Source organism: Pseudopodoces humilis, chromosome 9, assembly GCF_049639895.1.
Source record: "Pseudopodoces humilis isolate 2021_Gansu_Grassland_sample_001 chromosome 9, ASM4963989v1, whole genome shotgun sequence".
Classification (NCBI taxonomy): Eukaryota; Metazoa; Chordata; class Aves; order Passeriformes; family Paridae; genus Pseudopodoces; species Pseudopodoces humilis.
In genome coordinates, this window is record NC_142208.1 from 3,671,620 (window position 1) to 3,689,442 (window position 17,823).

At 43.1% G+C, this 17,823-nt stretch overlaps 1 protein-coding gene across 6 annotated transcripts in view; it reads left to right on the forward strand.

Moving 5' to 3' along the window:
• Window positions 1–17,823, forward strand: part of PRKG1 (protein kinase cGMP-dependent 1) — a 362,401-nt gene that overhangs the window by 293,428 nt on the left and 51,150 nt on the right. For all 6 annotated transcript variants that reach the window (XM_014259495.2, XM_005530727.3, XM_088059523.1 and 3 more), the window contains 2 exons: window positions 7,018–7,083; window positions 14,629–14,703. In XM_014259495.2, coding sequence (XP_014114970.2) covers window positions 7,018–7,083; window positions 14,629–14,703 — 141 coding nt within the window. The remainder of the gene's footprint in view (window positions 1–7,017; window positions 7,084–14,628; window positions 14,704–17,823) is intronic.

Genomic DNA, 17,823 nt, shown 5'->3' on the forward strand with positions numbered 1-17,823 from the left:
TCATGAAGGAATTGTTCCCTGGGAAGATGGTGAGGTCCTGGCACAGGGTGCCCAGAGCAGCTGTGGCTGCCTCTGGGTCCTTGGAAGTGTCCAAGGCCAGGCTGGAGGGGCTTGGAGCAGCCTGGGATAGTGGAAGATGTCCCTGCCCATGGCAGGGGGTGGAATGAGCTGATCCTTAATGGCCCTCCCAACCCAAGCCATTCCATCATTCTCTGACTTCCAAGTGTTCCCACCCCAGCACTGCCAGTAATCCCTCTGTTTGCCTGAAGGACTCAGAAAAGCTCGGTGGAATTAACAGAAGGTGGAATTTTTGTTTTTCTGAAATGGAATTCGTGAAATGGATCCTCCTGGCTGTGGGCAGATGTTTCAAGAAAGGCTGTTTGGCACTTGGAAGTGTGAACACCTGTGTGGAAACTGAGCTGAGGGTGCCACTTTGCTCAGGTGTTCAGGCAAACATCCCAAATCCATCTGCCACCTTCCCTTGGCACTCCAGCTTTTGGAAGTTCCAGTCTGACTTTGGCTGCTGGCTCATCACCAGCAAAGAGAGAGCCACAGGGAATTGTGTTCCCTGGGGTTTGATACCTGTGACTTGTGGATCTGGAAAGTGCTATTTGTCAGGAAATAAATAGTTAATATTTTCTTTAGATATTAGATATATATATATATAGGAATATCAACCCCAAATATCAATCCCAGAATTGTTTGGGCTGGAAGGGACCTTTAAGCCCATCCAGTGCCAACCCTGCCATGGGCAGGGACACCTTCCACTGTCCCAGGCTGCTCCAAGCCCTGTCCAGTCTGGTCTTGGACACTTAAACAGTGGGATCCTTCCTTGAAACACACATTTGGAATGTGAATATTCCCAGAAGACAGAAACTTTTATCTAAAACTTCACTTTGCCCCGAATGCACCAAACTTCCCCTTTTTTAGAAAACTAATTGAGGAGGAATTTGATTCCCATGGAGATGCTGACATCCCAAGGACACCCAGTGCTACTTTCTGCCAAGCCTGAAAGACCCATGGGAATATTAATATCAGAACATTTATTAGGAAAATATAATTCTTAATTTCCAGATGACTTTCTCAGATTATTCCAGTACTCTTTCAAAATCCAGGGCTGTAATTCAGCCTCATGTCTGGGCTTTTTCCCCATATATATTTTATTTAAGCTTTGAGTTTTATTTCCTCTTTTTGACAGACATTTTATTTTATAAAAACCCTTTTAATCCCTAATCAAATTTCCATAAGTTCTTTCCCATTTTACCACTGTAAGTGTTTTAGTGCAGACCCTGCCATGGAGAAGGAGCACTTTTGTTCCTGATTTTTAGTGCTGTGAGTCTTTCCTGTGCTGAATGGCCTCAGATTCAAACACCATGTTGGAATTCATCCCAATTTGTTCTTACATTCCTGCTTGCCTTATAAAAGTGATAAAAGGAAGACAAGGTTTCTTGAAGGGTCATCATGGCTTGAAATTATGAGTGTAATAATTGAGGTTTTTATTGTGCCTTCCCAGTGCTGAGTGCTGAACCTTCCACCTTCATATTTGGGTGTTCAACAGCACCTGCCATATAAAACCGCTATAAAATCACCTAAAAGGTGTTCTTAGGGCAGTGAAATCCTTCCTGGCAGGGTGGGATATGTCCACCAGAAGGAGAGAAGCTGCTCCACAGCACACAAAAGGTGAAGGTGTCGACTGTCATTGCCATAAAAAATTTTTTTGGGATATTCAGAGCGGTAGCACCATCCATCAACATACCACCAGCAGTGGGAGATGAGCCTGGGAATGGGGATCCATCCCTTCCTTCCTGGGAATCTGCTGGGTGACAACCCTAAATTGCTCTCCTAACACTACTGTTGTACTCCCAGCACCAGAATCCCCTGTAGGTCACCCCCACCAGGTCCAGGAATTCATCTCATTCCATGCCAGTTGGATTCCTTGAATAAGATTCTGACAGCAGGCCCAGTAACCATGAGATTTAGTTTGGTTTTGGCACATAAAACCTTGATTATTTATTTATTTTTACTAAATCAAGAATTGGCAGGTGCAACTTACAGGCCAAGATGCAGGTGAAGTTACAGAAATTATTACAAATAAAAGGTAATCAAAGCTTTAAAAAGACATGTTTAAGTCTCCAGGTAGGCAAATCCCTCTTTTTAAAGAATAGATCACCAAATTTAGGTACTACTCCTCAGAATACCCAGTAAAGCTGTTTCTTATCTCCCACCTGAAAGTCATGGTGTAAACAGAAAATACCCAATAAAATAAAAGAGAAGATAGAGATGCTGAGCTTTGAGCTCTTACTGTTAATTTTGAGTTAATAACTGATTTTTCCCATTTTTTCCCCTCTCTGATGTGTCTTGTCCTAAATGCTTTAAATCAACCTCATTACAAATATTGTAACAAGGTCAAGTGTGCAGTGCTGGAAGGTGGGAAAATGCATTAAAGAACTCAAATAGCAGCAAATTAGGAACCTCTGCATAGTCCCGTGGCATAATTTAAAACCCACCAGGGAAAACCTCATTTTTTATTTCTGAAAACACTCATTAACACCATTCTCAGCTGATCTCAGCACTCATCTCCTGCGGTCCCACAGGACAGGAGGTTTCTGCCAGAGACTCTCTCAGGCATCAGCAGGTTCTGCAGAGTAGCCAGCGAGGACCAGGCACTGAGCTCTGGGTGGTCCTTTGAGGTTCTCCAGGTTCTTAGGCCAAGAAACGGGGCTTTATCCTCATTTTTAGGGAAGGAAATGGTGAACATCAGGAAACAACTGGATGTGGCTGTGTCCATGGGATCACAGAATGGTTTTGGGCTGGAAGGGACATTAAAGCCCGTGTAGTGCCATCCCTGCCATGGGCAGGGACACCTTCCACTGCCCCAGGCTGCTCCAAGCCCTGTCCAACCTGGCCTTGGACACTTCCAGGGATCCAGGGGCAGCCACAGCTGCTCTGGGCACCCTGTGCCAGGGCCTGCCCACCCTCCCAGGGAAGGAGTTGACAAAATTGGAATCTTTCAAAGACTGGACTTGATGACTTTGGAGTTCTTATCCAAATTTAACAAATTCTGTGATCCATGTCTGCATCAATCACCTGGATCTGTTGATTTCCATGGGGGAAAACCACCCTGCTAAGACCAGTTTGGCTTTCCAACATGTTATCTGCTTGAGGACCCAACATCCATTTGCCATTGGCTTTGATATAAAAATATATCACTGGAATTAATAAACACAGCATGCTCTACTAAACTTCTATAGATTTTAATGTGAAACTAATAAAAGGAGCCATTGGAAAAAGCTGCACTTGAAAAGTCATTTCATAAAAAATCTTGTAAAAATCCCGTCAGGCATAAAAATGTCACTTCCTAAAAGGGAATGAAATACATCAGGAGAGTTTGACACCACGGTACCCCAGTCTGAGGACATGTAGCAAAAACCCCATGTGATTTAAGCTTCATGGATATTGGGAAAACAACAAATTTGTTAGAGAACAACAATTCAGCTCGTTGAGCTTGAAAAATACTACTTTACTGGTTTTTTACTCAATATAAGCAAAATGTACAGCTGTCCAAGTAGGAAATGTACCAGCTCCCTCTAATACTTTGTTTTATGCCTTGTGAGCATCTCGTTAGCACTTACCAACTTCTCCTAAAATATATTTCTACTCCCAGTGACTTCAGCCAAAAGGTTTAAGCCCTGTCAAGGGCTGTACAAGATTTACCAAAAAAAAAATAAAAGGAGCCCTTTGTGATAATTGACTGGAATATTTATGAAGCTGAGGCCTCAGGTCTTTCAAGGCTCTGTTGGTCAAGGCAATTCTGCTCTGTCTTTACTGCACTGGGAGTTCTAAAAGTAAAAACCTCCCAGGAGCTGCTGCTGAGATTCCACCAGCCTGGAGAAAAGGAGGCTCAGGGGGCCCTTCTGGCTCGTGCTGACAGGAGGGGACAGCCAGGGGAGGTTGGGCTCTGCTCCCAGGGAACAGGGACAGGACAAGGGGAAACGGGTTCAAATTGCACCAGAAGAGGTTTAGGTTTGATATTGGGAAAAATTCCTTTAGTGAAGGGGCTGTTAAACATTTGAACTGACTGCCCAGGGCAGGGGTGGAGTCCCTATCCAAGGGATTGGGAGCAGTGGGAGCAGGTGTTGGAACAGGACATCAAGCAGTTTGGGCATGTAGGAAGGTAAAAAAAAGCGAAACAACAGAAATCACCTCAAATATTTTTACATTTAGGGCAAATTATGGCAGCCTAAGGTAAAACCATGAGACAGAGGCTGAAGTATAAACTTATCTCTTCTTAAACTGAGTTGTTGACAGCTTGTCAGAAGCAAAACTGTTGTAACTTCCCAATGGAGAAGTTGGCAGTGAATTCCAAGCAGAAAAATAGATCTATGCATTTCATCCCTTAAATAATGTCCTTGTGTTTCCAGTGGTGTGGTGACACACCTGGGAACATTTGGGAACATGGATATTGTTGCCACCTAATTCCACCATGGGATTAAGGAGCTGGAAAGGGCGCACGAGGTCTCCTGATGAGATTTTTGGCCCTTGTCCACAGCCAAGGATCTCCTGAGGGCTCCCAAATCCTCCCCTCTTGGATTTCTGTGGCTGAGAGCCCCTGCAGCAGCTGTGAGCTTTGTGCAGGTGCCGAGGGCTGGGCTGGGGGAGCTGTAAAATAGCAGGGGGTGACACAGAACTCTGGAGGGGATCAGGCGTGTGCAGGGGAAATGCTGGAGCAGTTGGGGCCATGGAACACTCGGAGAGCGAGGGTGACTCCACAGACAAGGAGTGCAGCTTTTCGGGAAGCAGCTCTGAGGAAGAAGGAGATGAAGGCCAGGGGGTGTCTGAGTCAGTGCTTTCCTCTCCTCCCTGGGGTCACAGGGGGTGGTGGGCACTGCCAGGAATGAATGAATTAATTAATTGTTAATAAGTTGTGTTTTATACATCACACTTCTAATAGCTGCTTGTGCATTTAGTGCTGTGCTGTTAAAATAATTACTTGTATTTAATGCACTTGTAGTAATTAAATACCTGTTGCATTTAATGCAGTAATTACTTTTCACTTGTCATAATTCCTTGTTGCACTGGTAGTAGTTACTTTGTGCATTTCCTGGGAGTAACCTCTGCATTTAATATTTTGCACTGGTGGTAATTAGTGGTTTCATGTATTTACTAGTAATTAGATTTTCATTTAATGCTGTGCACTGAGAGTAATTAATTACCTTTGTTTTTAATGCTCTGCACTTGTAGTAGTTCCTGCTTCAGTTAATACCATGGTCACTTATTGCATTTAATGCTGTGCACTTGTAGTAACTTCTGCATTTAATGTCTTGCCCTTGTAGTGGTTACTTTTCCCTTCAATGCTGTGTATTTACCAGTAGTAACTTCTGGCTTTAATGCTTTGCACTTGTAGTAATTATTACATTTAGTGCTGTGCCCTTATAGTAATTACTTTTGCATTCAATGCAGTTCCCGTGTAGTAATTACTTGTTGCAATAAATGCACTTGTAGTAATTCCTTCTGCATTTAATGCTGTGCACTTACTAGTGGTCAGTTTTCCATTGAATGCTGTGCACTGGTGGGAATTACTCTTGCACTTGTAGTAATTACTCATTGCACTTAATACCGTGCACTTGTAACAGTAACTTCTACACCGAAGTCTGTGCACTTGTAGTAATTATTTGTTGTGTTTAATGCCCCCTACTTGTAGTAGTTACTCTCTCACTGAATGCTGGGCACTTGCTGGTGGTTGCTCTTGCCTTTAATTCCCTCTTAGCAATTTCTTTCCCAATTAATGCCTTGCACTTGGAGTTTTTCATGCCATGCACTTCCAAAGTTTCCTCATCCTTGAATGCCTGGGATTGCTGTACCTCCCTGTGCTGCAGCTGCTGGCCAAAGTCACCTTCTAGAAAAGGATGGATTAGTAGAAGATAACAGAAATTACAACAGCACCTTATGCATCTGAATACCTCATTTCAGATTTTATTGAAAATATTTGAACTGAAGCCACCAATTTTATCGTATTTTCCTGATCTGTAACCATCTAAGTATAATACAGTAACCAAATGATGTCTGTGATCCATAAATTTAAAGGGATAAATGCCTTTTTGTGGCATCTGGGGTAATGGGACAAATGTGTTGAGTTTTAATGGGAATTTGTGGACACCAATGAGTTTGAATTCTTGTTTTAATGGATCAATATATTGGCAAAAGCTGGCTACAGCAACTTAATAAGGAATTCAATATTCATCCTTATCCTCTCTGCATTTGCCCAAGTTTTAGGAATTAATAGAGATAATTATCCACTGCTATTCCACTGCTTCTTTCTCCTTGCTTTAAATAAGCACAATGTGATTTATCAGTGGGGTAAATTAGCACTAATACACATTTAATTCCAGTCTGAATAGACTCAGAGTCAGCATTCCAGCACAGCCTGGAATATTAATGTTCTTCCCTTGTATTTCTGCTTGCTCTGCTGTAAAAGTATGAACATGAAGAGAGCTTCAAAGCAATTAAAGTTAATTAATGATGACCTCAAACAGAGAGTGCACGTGCATCACCCCTTTATAATCATATTCCTGCTTTAATACCTCCAGTCTTTAAATGGGAATTTCTATTCCTAACAGCACCTGTACATCTCATTTTCTGCTTCAGTGGAAGTGAAGAGTGGTGTTCCTGCCTAAATGGATGAGAGGTGTTTAGGAGAGGGGAAGTCTCTCTTGCCTGTAATCCACTTACCCTTGAAACATGGAAAGTTTGGAGGGAATTGGGATAAAGTGAACCCAGAAAATGCAGCACTGACTCTTAAACACTGGAACACCAAATCAACCTGATTAAAATGAATTAAATTAACACTTTTATTAGTCTTGGAATTCTAGTCTTTTATTAGCCTATATGGATGATGAAAACAGCAAGGTAAAGCTGTGAAAGCCCAAAATTTGTCCTGAAAGTGCTTGAATAACCCTGTGTGTTGGAAATCAGAAGACTGTCATGTAAATAACTGAAGAAATGTGTTTTTTCTTACAGGGAGGATGTCAGGACAGCCAACGTCATCGCAGCTGAAGCGGTCACTTGTCTGGTCATAGACAGAGAGTAAGTTCTTCCTTCTGCCTGGGGCTGGGGGGAAACTCCAATTTAAACCTTTTCCTGAGCTTAAGGAGAGCCTTGGATCATCTTCTCCAGAGAGGCCTCTTAATGTGGGGTGATAAAGTCACAGACATGTCCTTGATGAGTGGAGGGAAGCTGGCCCTAAATCAACCAGACAAAGCTCAATAGTGACAATTAGAATCACAGAAAGTCCAAATGGAAATAAAGGAGGAGCTGGAATTTCTCTGGAAAAGGGAGCTGGGTGTTACAGTGGGACGCATCAGCTCCTGAAAGGCATCAGCTCCTGGCAAAGTTGGAGCGAGGTGTTATCCCAGTCCATGTGGGGATGGAGAGTCCTTGGGAGAAGGCCACAGCCCTGCTGGGAGCTCTGCCACTCAGAGGAGATACAAGAGACCAGAAAAGTAAAATAATAATTTGTATAGGAAGCTTGAGAGAAGTAAGGGGGGTTAGTCCTGAAAAAAACATGCCTGGATGCTCCAGTGCTGCAGATCCAGCTGCTCTCTGCAGTTACTGGGAATGGGATTAAAAAATGACATAAAAATGATATAAAATGACATAAAAATTGAACATGACTCCTGGGCTGGTTTTCCCATTCTGAAGCACTGGCACAGACCAGCAAAAGGCACAGACACACCTTCATGGGAATCTTTCCATGGGAATGTGGTAGGGATCTGTGAAACCCACAGAGAGGGTCAATAGGTATTGACTTTTCACTGCCTCCCCCAGTGCCCGAGGTCCAAGAAACCTGCAGGAGGGAGCCAGAAACTATGGAATAATGAGAAAAAATTGCCAGTGTTGGAAAGGAAAAGAAATCCATTGGATTTTTGAAGTATGTGTGACCCACCTCTGGGCCAGGAGCTTTCAGAGCAGTGTGGATTGCTGGGGCATCTGGGCAGGGCCAGGAGCTGGATCCGTGTGCATCCCTAGAAGTGATTCTGGAGCCCTGCTTGTGTTCTGGTGGGAGATGGGATTCTGTGCTCTTTTAGGGCTGATCTCCATCCCCTCCGTCCTGCTGTGACACAAGTGGTTCATGTTGAGTTATCTCACAGGCCTCCATTTCTGGAAATCCAGTGTTCTGTAAAGGCTGAGCTGGGGGATGCCTTCAGAAATCCTGAAAAGTTCTGCTTAATGTTAATTCATTATTAATTTCAAAACCCATGGTCTGTCCACTGAACATAGGTGGGGAACACCTGAGAGCTCCTTTCTCAACCTGGTAGGTAAAACACCCACCCTCCCTTCTTGTGCTGTGGGGCAAAGAGAGGAAGAAGAATTTGATCATTTAGCAAGATCATGTTTTAATAATATTTGTATTTTTAATAATTAGATAATTTAGCAATCACTAATTCAGAGAAATAAAAAGCAATGAGTAATTTATACTTTTTATTTTCACACTTTTGCAACAGGTATTTTTAGTTTTCACTGTGAGAGTTAAAAACCCCAAATAATTCAAGTCGCTCATTCCTGATTATTTCCCAGACTGTTCCTTTCCTTGTCTCTTGTGCCTTGTCCTCAGCATACAATGCCCTTGAAATAGTAAGGAAGTACAAGTTAAATTTAAACTGATGAAGCTGTGGTTAATCTACCCCAGAGATTCTATTAACACCTTTCAATTAGCAGAGTAACACTATTTATACAATTCTTATTTATAGTGCAAGAAAAGTGACCCTATTGATAGCCCTATTTATAGCTCAGAGCAGGCTGTCCTGTGTCCTGGCCAGTGCTGAATTTCATGTCCCAGCTCTTCCTTAGGCTGTTATTTTGTAGGAATGACAACAACAGGAGCAAAATTTCATGTGGAGATAAACTACCGGGACTTGTGGCAATTTGGGAGATTGGTGAGGAAAAAGAACCATTTTTTTATATCCAGATAGGGTGAATTTTACACCTTTTGGGTTGTGGTGGTGGATGTGAATGTTGAGTGACACAGGAGGTGGCAATGGGAGCAGGGAGTGGGTGTTCCCTGCAGCTGGAATCTGTTCCATGCAGCAGGAGGGGTGACACAAGTCACTGAAGTTGCCAAATATTTCCTTTTCCCAGACAAGCTCCTTGCCTAATCAGATGGAACCACTGAAGCAGCAATTTCCACTCTCTGTGGGTGTCCCCATTTGAAGCAGCTCAGCAAAGCTGGTGTTGCAGTTTCAAAAAACCAGGTGATGGGAAAAGACTTTTTCCTTAGCACATGGAATTCCTGGAGAATTCCAGTCTCACTGACCAACACCACCCACTAGAATTATCTGCAGCAGGGTAGCTCTTCCAGATTCCTTGTGAAAGGCTTCCCAAGGCATCCAAAAATTGTTCCAGCTGCCACACTTCCATCTCATTAACAAAGGAAGTGCTACAGGAAGTTATTCCTAAGGGAGGTGTGAACCTGGCTCTGGATTTGCCAATATTCCCAGCAATGTTAGGGCTGATTTAGCTGCTGCAGAGTTTGTAGTTTGGGGGTGAATAATATGGGAAACTTTCATCACAGAGATGAGCCAGGAGCTCTGCACAAGTTGGGTTTGAAAAGGGAATTGCTTAAGCATGAAAAGAGGGAATGTTTTGCTTAAAAGGATCTCTGGAATTTATAAAATATGTATAAAATGGGTACAGGGCTGAATCAGTGGAAGTCAGAAATACCACGAGGGAAGCCAAACTGGAGCTTGTGATGGGTCTTTAATTACCAGATGATGTTGGTGCTGCCTTGCTTTTTAATTTCCTTGTGAAACAAGAGGACTCTCCCAGTCCCAAAACCGTCCCCAAACCACCCCAAAGTCTCCCAAAACGTAGTGCAGCTATTTTTGCCAATCTAGGAAGATGTACTTTGCAAAGTGCATTCCCAGTATCATTTTCTGGTGTAGGAATGAGCAAAATCCTGATCTAACAATGAAAACAACCTGCGGGAAGCATTTGATGCATCCCGTGGACTTTGTTCCCACTTGTCCTTGTCCTGAAAATATTTGTTACAAAAAGCATTGGCATTTTTTCCATCTTACAATTGTGGTTTTGAGTTGCTTCCATTACTGGAGTAATGAATTTCAGTGGGATTTGGTCCTTAATGCTCTTAATCCTTCCCTGTGAGGGTGGGGAGGCCCTGGCACAGGGTGCCCAGAGAAGCTGTGGCTGCCTCTGGATCACTGGAAATGTCCCAGTCCAGGCTGGATGGGGCTTGGAGCAGCCTGGGATAGTGGAAGGTGTCCCTGCCCATGGCAGGGGTGGCACTGGATGGGCTTTAAGGTCTATTCCAACTCAAACTTTTCTAGGAATTCTATGGTTCCCATTGGGAGTACCATTCATTTTGGTCCCCCAAGGAAGAAGGTTGTACTTGAAGAAAGAACTTAGAATTCAGAAAAAAAAAAAAATCCAAAGAATTTCCCATTATCATCAAAATTTCAACACAGAAGAGGAGGTTCTGTAATCCAGTGGGGAAAGTGAAGTGAGAGGGTGACAAGGCTAAGGGAATGAGGATGGCAGCCCTGAGAAGGGACCACAGGACAGGCTCTGTGCCCAAGCTCTCTGGTGAGTTGGGATTGATTCATCCAATGTTCTTCCTGCTGGCCACGGAGCACAGACCCAACCTTGGGCTTATGGAATTGGCTTGGAAACGTCAACAAAATCCACACGGTGTTCATGGGAATTGTGAAGAAAAGGCCAGCTGGATAGCTGACCATCTGAGGGAATTGGGATAAGCCTTTGGATGCTTGAGGAGCCACACAGCTCAAACCTCCACTCTGGGGACACACATTAATATTTTACAGCACCTCTCAGATGCCTTTTAGGCATTTTTATTTCCAAGTGCTTTTTTTTTTTTTTTTTTTTTACAATTGATGGACTTTCTGTCTTTAGGACTTGCCTTGACCTACAAGATCAAGGCTGTTGTTAATGAAGTTTTTCCTGTGGTGACACTGCAGGAATTCATCCTCTGGGAAAAAAGTTACTATGGGAGCTGTTCGGTGGTGTTGCCTCCAAGTTGTTCCAAACTTGGCCTTGTCAGAGCTCATCCTGGTGAATTTCCAGGCTCCTTAGAGAGGTTATTAGATTTGTTCCAGAAATACAGTTGGGGAAGAGTTAGCAAATATGTACTGGATTTGATGGATTGGTCCTTTAGGAACTTGCCTCTAAAAGGTCTTGTGATAAAAATGGTGCAGACACGCCTTGAGCATCTGTTCTGTGGATCACTTTGGATAAAGATGCACAGACAGACTTCACTGTAGCCCCTTTGTATGGAGAGAAAACAGGAGGGAAAGGCTCCAAACTTATTCCTGACATTTGGATCATCACTGGCACCCTCAGGGACAAGTTGGAGCAACTTTATATTTTTTTTTTTTTTCCCCCACCTACCTCTTGAAACTGAGAATGTGTTTGAAAGTGTTTGCGGCTGCTCCTGAACTGTTGGAATATTTACACTGAGGTTGATTCAGGTTCATCTTTTATTTATATGGGATTTTTTTTCCCCTCCATATAATTTATTTATGGCGCCAACAATGTTTTCCTGGAGCTCAGAGATTTAGCAACACTGTGGGTATTGGGAGGACAAAATTGCCTCATGCAAATGGAGAGAGAGGAGCTAATGGATCCGAGCCAGGAAAACTCAAGGCACAGCTGCTGCTGACAGAGACTTACAGAACTACCTGGAATTTACACTAAATGCTGTTTTTCCAGCTTGTCCTTTTCAGCTGCACATATCAAGAGGATGCACTTTTTTTTAAGGCAACATTTTAAATATTTCAGCTATTTTCTGCTTTTCTACTTTGCATTTCCCATTTTTGTCTGTGTTTCAAAGCCTGGGTTTGTTTTTTATCAAGGAGAGCTGTGAGGTGTCAACAAAGGTTATTGGATTGGCCCCCCTGGCAAGGGAAATTGGAGAAAAATGAAATAAAAAAGTATTATCCTGGCATGACTGACCCCATATAAGCTGAGCTGCTCTTTCAGTGGAGATTTTAGGGTTTGCTGCTTTGCTGTTTCTCCCAGTCGTAGCAAAGTTTATCCATGGAGAAAATTGGTTATGAGGAGAGAATAGAAAAAATGAAGAGAAAAGACCATGAGGAGAAAAAAACCTGAGCATTTTCTGATTGAATTCTGGGAGAGGTTGGGACTGAGCTGAGATTTCAACAATGTTGAGATGGGCAATAAAAAAGGGACTCAAGTGAACTTTGATAGCTTGCCCAGTGCTAAGGCTGGCTTAAAATTTTTAATAAAAATTAAGGGTTTTAGCAAAACTGTTGTTATTCCTTTCAGTGACTTTTTCTTCTTTGCTGTTTCACTAGAAAAGGTTTATTTGCCTTGCCAAAAAACGGAAGGGGGGGGGGGGGAGGGTTTAACCCTGCTATGGTTTCCTAAGGAAACCAAGCCTAAATCACAGTTTAGGCCCTAGGTGATGTCTTTGGGCCTTCCAGGATGGTGTTTCTGTGTTAATGAATTGCCTAAATACCTGTTTGGGTGCAATTAGCCATTAACACCCCAATCCTGCTTTGTTCTCACTGTAGCCTTGCAAGGTTTGGCTTCAGCCTGTGGCACATTCCCAGCAGCAGGAAGATAAAACTTGAGGTGTTGAAGGAGCTGAGTTGTTCCTGTTTTCACTGCTGAGCAAGGAATTTGGGGTTGAAAAGTTACTTCCATTATTAACACACCCTAATATTAAAAATACTAGTAATTACTAGACTGGTTAAAAACCACTAACACCCGTTTATGTGAGAGCAAAGAGGTTTGTGCCTTCCTCTTCCTCATTAATGAATTAATTAATTTGCTTTTTTTGTGCTGCATAAATGATGTCCTTGATTGTATGATTTAAAATCTGATTAATTAAGTGGAGCAGAAGACTGGGGAAATTGGTGTGGGCAGAGGGCATTTCCTGAGCTGTAATTCCCAGCAGAGAATCCCAGGATGGCTCAGTTTGGAAGGGCCCACAGTGGGCACCTGGTGCCAGCTCCCTGCTCCAGCAGGGCCATCCCAGAGCACAGGGCACAGCATTGTGTGCACACAGCTCTGGAATAGCCCTAGGGAGGAGAATTCCTCTGGAAAAGCCCTTTCAGCAGCTCCAGATCCAAACCACCTCTCCCAGTTGTCACCTCCTGCCCCACAGCAATGGGGAAAATCCAGCTTTTTCCAACAGGATAATTGTGTCTCCCTTGGTTCTGCTGTAGGTGCTATCTCCACTCTCCACACATCCATGGGGTACATTCCATAGGATCAGGCGTCTCCTGAAGGACCCACTCAGGGCTGTCAGTGTGTCTGAGCCGCCCGGGGTCCCACCGCTCCCATTCCAGGATCATGGAGTCTCCTTGGCTCGTCCCGTGCCTGCCAGGATATTGCATTGCCCCAGCTGCCCTGGATTTTCTTCCCCTGCTCAGTGCCATTCATTCTCTTTGATCCTACAACTCCTCCTTGAGAAAGGGCCGTATGTAATATCCCCTTCTTATTCCTTAAGTCAGAAATGTGGCCCTCAGTGGGGATTTTAGGGTTTTTTCTTGCTTTTTTTCAATGTTTCCATTCTTTTTTTTGTCAACTTTGAGCAATTCCTGTTCTTCAGCTCTGTGTTTCATGCCTCAGGAGTGTCAGGAGCACAGAAGAATTGCAGGATTTTCATTTGTGAGGCTGTTACATTAAGGCAGAGATCAGTCAAGAGACTCTGGTTTGCAGCAGTTCATCTTTTCAAATTTTTCTTCCTTGAATAAAAGAGAACATGCATGTGACAGACCCACTGGGAATTCTGGAATTGCATAGAAGAAAGTAGCTTTTCATCTGGAATGTTTTTGTTTCAAGACATACACTGATTTCAGTTATTAATTTCTAGTTTTTCATGGAATCCCAGAATGGTTTGGGATGGAAGGGATATTGAGGATCATGCTGTTCTACCCCAGCCATGGGCAGGGACACCTCCCACTATCCCAGGTGCCTCCAAGCTCCATTCAGCCTGACTTTGGACACTTCCAGGGATCCAGGGGCAGCCACAGCTTCTCTGGGCACCCTGTGCCAGGGCCTGCCCACCCTCCCAGGGAACAATTCCTTCCCAATATCCAACCTGAATTCCTTCTCCTTCAGTTTGAACCCCCTTTGATGTGTTTTTGGATGCTTTTTCTGTAAAGATGAGACATCTGGGATCCAGAAACAAAAATTTCACTTTGGAAGCAGAAGGATTTACAGGGCTCCTGTAAAAGGGTTGGAGGACAGGGATGTGATGGTTGAGGTACCACCACACTTCACACTGGCAGATTTATGCTGAAGCTTCTACTGGAGGGTGAAAACCTCCAGCAGCCATTTCAGTGGGCTGGATAAATAATTTTGGATCTTCTTGGTGTTGGTTTCTGCATCTCTAGCGTTTCTGAGGCCTGGACCTGGTGGGTCACCGGCATCAATTGAGCCCCGATTGCTGCCAAAAAGCCACACTGGATTTCTTGGCTCCCAGTTGGAATCTCTTCAGGTTCACCTGAAGAGTGGACCACCTGAAGTGGTGGACCTGGTAGTGCTGGTGGGACTGGAGGATCATCAGGGTATTTCCCAAGCTTGGTGTTTCAGTGATTTTCCTCTCAAAGTGTCCCTTTGTCTTTACAGTTCCTTCAAGCACCTGATCGGGGGCCTGGATGACGTCTCCAACAAAGCCTATGAGGACGCAGAAGCAAAAGCAAAGTAAGTGCTCAGCATCAAGTCTCAAACTTGTGTTTGTTGATGGTGCACCACTGGAATTCCCAAAAAAACATCCTTGTTCTTCATACAGTAATACCAAACAGCTTAAAAAGGAGAGATTCCTCCTCTGAATGGAGGAATATTCCTCCTCGTGAACCTTCCTGGTTCTCCCCATGAATGTGGAGATAGGTCTCCTCTGGTCAGTGCCCAGAGCCAGGTTGTCCCAAGGTCCTGCTCAATCACAATATTTGAATCCAGTGGATCTTCCGGAAATATTGGAATATTGTGAGGTGAGAAACTCCAGATCTTGGAATTGCACCTGAGGGAATTGTTGAAGACATTTAATTTCTTTAGAGAACTCTGACCTTTCTCAGATACTTTCCAAAGTCAAACATGTTTTGAGACAAAAGATGGGCAGTGGAATTTGTCATTTGTTAAAAACTGGAGCTGCCTTGATGTGAAGCAATATATTCATCTGAAGCCCACAATAAGTACTCATTCCTTTCAGAAGGGAACTGTAGAGTATTAGATTAAAATATTTTTTTAAAACCCACTTTTTATTCATTCTTGAGCTGCAATTTGATTTTAGTCTGTAATCTTTGAGCTCTGATTCTATCCCAATGATTAAAGCTTTTCAAGAGGTTCCTGTTCTGCTTCAGGAGGTGCTCAATATCAACCAAACACAATTCAAAGGCAGAAGTTGTTGAAAAGAAAATTAAATTTGCTCTATACAAAATTTCTTTTCTTTTCCCCCCCTCTCAATTATTTTGCTTTTATGGGGATTTTTTTCATAGCACATTAAGGAGGGGGAGAAGTGTTTTCTCGAAGTCAAATGCTCCGAGTGATTGCCTAAATTACAGATTCCAATTAAGTTATACATAGAAACTTCTCATTAAACCAGAGGGGTTGGAATGGTGTCTGCTGAAGGTATTGGGCACCTCTGTGGAGGGGAAGTGAGAATTCCCAATTAAGTATTGATAAAAAATAACTCTTGGTTTGTTTCAGAAATTAAGATCCATCTCAAAAATCTTCAGTTCACAAGGAAAACTTGTTAGTCTTGCAACATACCCACTGATTTCTCTTTTCTTATCTTTGAGTGATATTTGAAATATTAGATTTAATTCATTTTAAGGTATTCAAAGGGTTGCATTTCAGATTGGAATAATATTTCCCTGCCTCAGAACAAAAGTAAGCTTCCTTCTTATAAAGATGTTCCATTAAAAAGGTTAAATTCCTTAAATTCTTGTTGACCCAATGAAAAAGGTGGGAGACCATCAACTTCCTTTACCATCCCCAAAAAAGGGGATTTGGGGGATGGAATGTTTCAGACAGATGATTCAAAGTATCCCAGGGTCATTCAGTTATTATTTTATGTTAATTTTTGAGTGTTACTATTTGGGTTATATTGATTTCCATCAGAGCAGAAGGGAAGAAAACACTGGGAATAAAATTGGGGAATTTTGGGTGGGGTCATAAACGACATCAAGGTCACAGAAGGTTTTTGGAGGTGCCACCACAACCCATCAGCACCAAGAAAAATGTGCCCTTCCCACATCTATAATTTTAAGTTCTATTCTTGAGTATTTATTACCCCAGGAACATTGGGGATGCAGATTGAGGAGTTTCTGAGGATAGTTTGGGGAATTTTAGGATCTGCTGTACAGTATGTGGGAAGCTGTGGTTTGGGACCACTTTGGAAGAAACTCTTCCTTTTGGGAGCCACTGGGCTTTGACCTTCACATTTAAAGAGCTTTTATCTTCTCCAATGCTTTACTTCTAATGCCAAGTGTTTCATCCTAATGGAAGGGCAAGGCCCTGCTGATGGAGGAATTGTTCCCAAAAAATCTGAACCGATTAATTTTGATAGCAACTTTTTTATCTTCAAAGTCAGAGGCCCATGCTGGAGGCCTGTCACTGCAGAGCAGAGGTGACAGTGACGTTATTGTCACATCTTGACATTTTCCCTCAGAGCAGGAGGGATCAGTGTTGTCTGCTTGGAAAAACATCCAAAGAAAAAGGAATGCCCTATTGAAAAACAGAGGATTTAGCAGTCAAATTCCACATTCCTGTTTGCTGGGCTCCTTGAAAACCAGCAGAAAGATGGATAGAGGAGGGAAAAATTGTCAAGTTCCTTGGAGAGAGACCCCAGAAGAATTGTGAGCCCTTCCAGAAAGTTTTGGTGTTCCAGAGTTACCTCACAAGGCAAAACTCCTTGGGAGAAAAGTCTCCTTGGCAGCAAGTTTAACCTGGATTCCTTTTCAAGCAGCAGTTAATTAGCTCCAGCTAATTGTCCTTCAAGGGCTTATTTTTTCCAAGGGGAGGTTTGTGATAGGGAAGAACTCAGAACATAAAACGTGGGTAGGTTTGTGAGGCTTTACGCAAATCCCATGGAATGTTTTCGCTCCTCTTTTTTTAGCTCACATCTCCTTTTCAGAGCTCACTGCCAGCTGGGAAAAGGCCTTGGGATGCATCCCGTGGATCACCAAGGATAACCAAGGCCAGCTTGGGCAGAACTGCTCTAGTGGGAGGTGGAAGGGTTTGGAACGGGATGGGCTGTGAGGTCCCTTCCAACCCAACCCATTCTGGAGCTGTGAATGTACAGGACTGGACTGTAAATGCCTACAGAATTAGTGGCACTGGGATTTTTTCCCATTTCCATGCTGGAGCACATCCCTGGAGTCACAGAGCTCAGGGCATGGCTGACAGGATGTTAGGCAGAAGTTACAGGCTTGGAATATCTTTCTGTGTATCCATCTGTCCTCCAGGCCTGGAGGAGCTGAACTATTTATTGAGTTTATTTTTATTTTAGAGGCAGTTTCCTGCTTTTTGTCAGCTTGGGGTTGGCAGTTCCATTTAACATCCATTCTTTGTGTTCCCTCTACTTAAATCAGCAACTGCAGGCATGTCATCTGTGAGACCAAGATTTTAATTGTAGGCTATAATCTTAATTATAGGATTATGCAGACTATAATATGAATTATAATATTCTACTTCTCAAATGTATTCAAATGACTTAATGATTTAATTAACTAATGAATATTATAGTTGCCTCCTAAAAGGGGAAGGAGAGAGGCAAATTTGCTTCACTGTCTGAGGAAATGGGAGTCCAGAAGGTCAGCACTC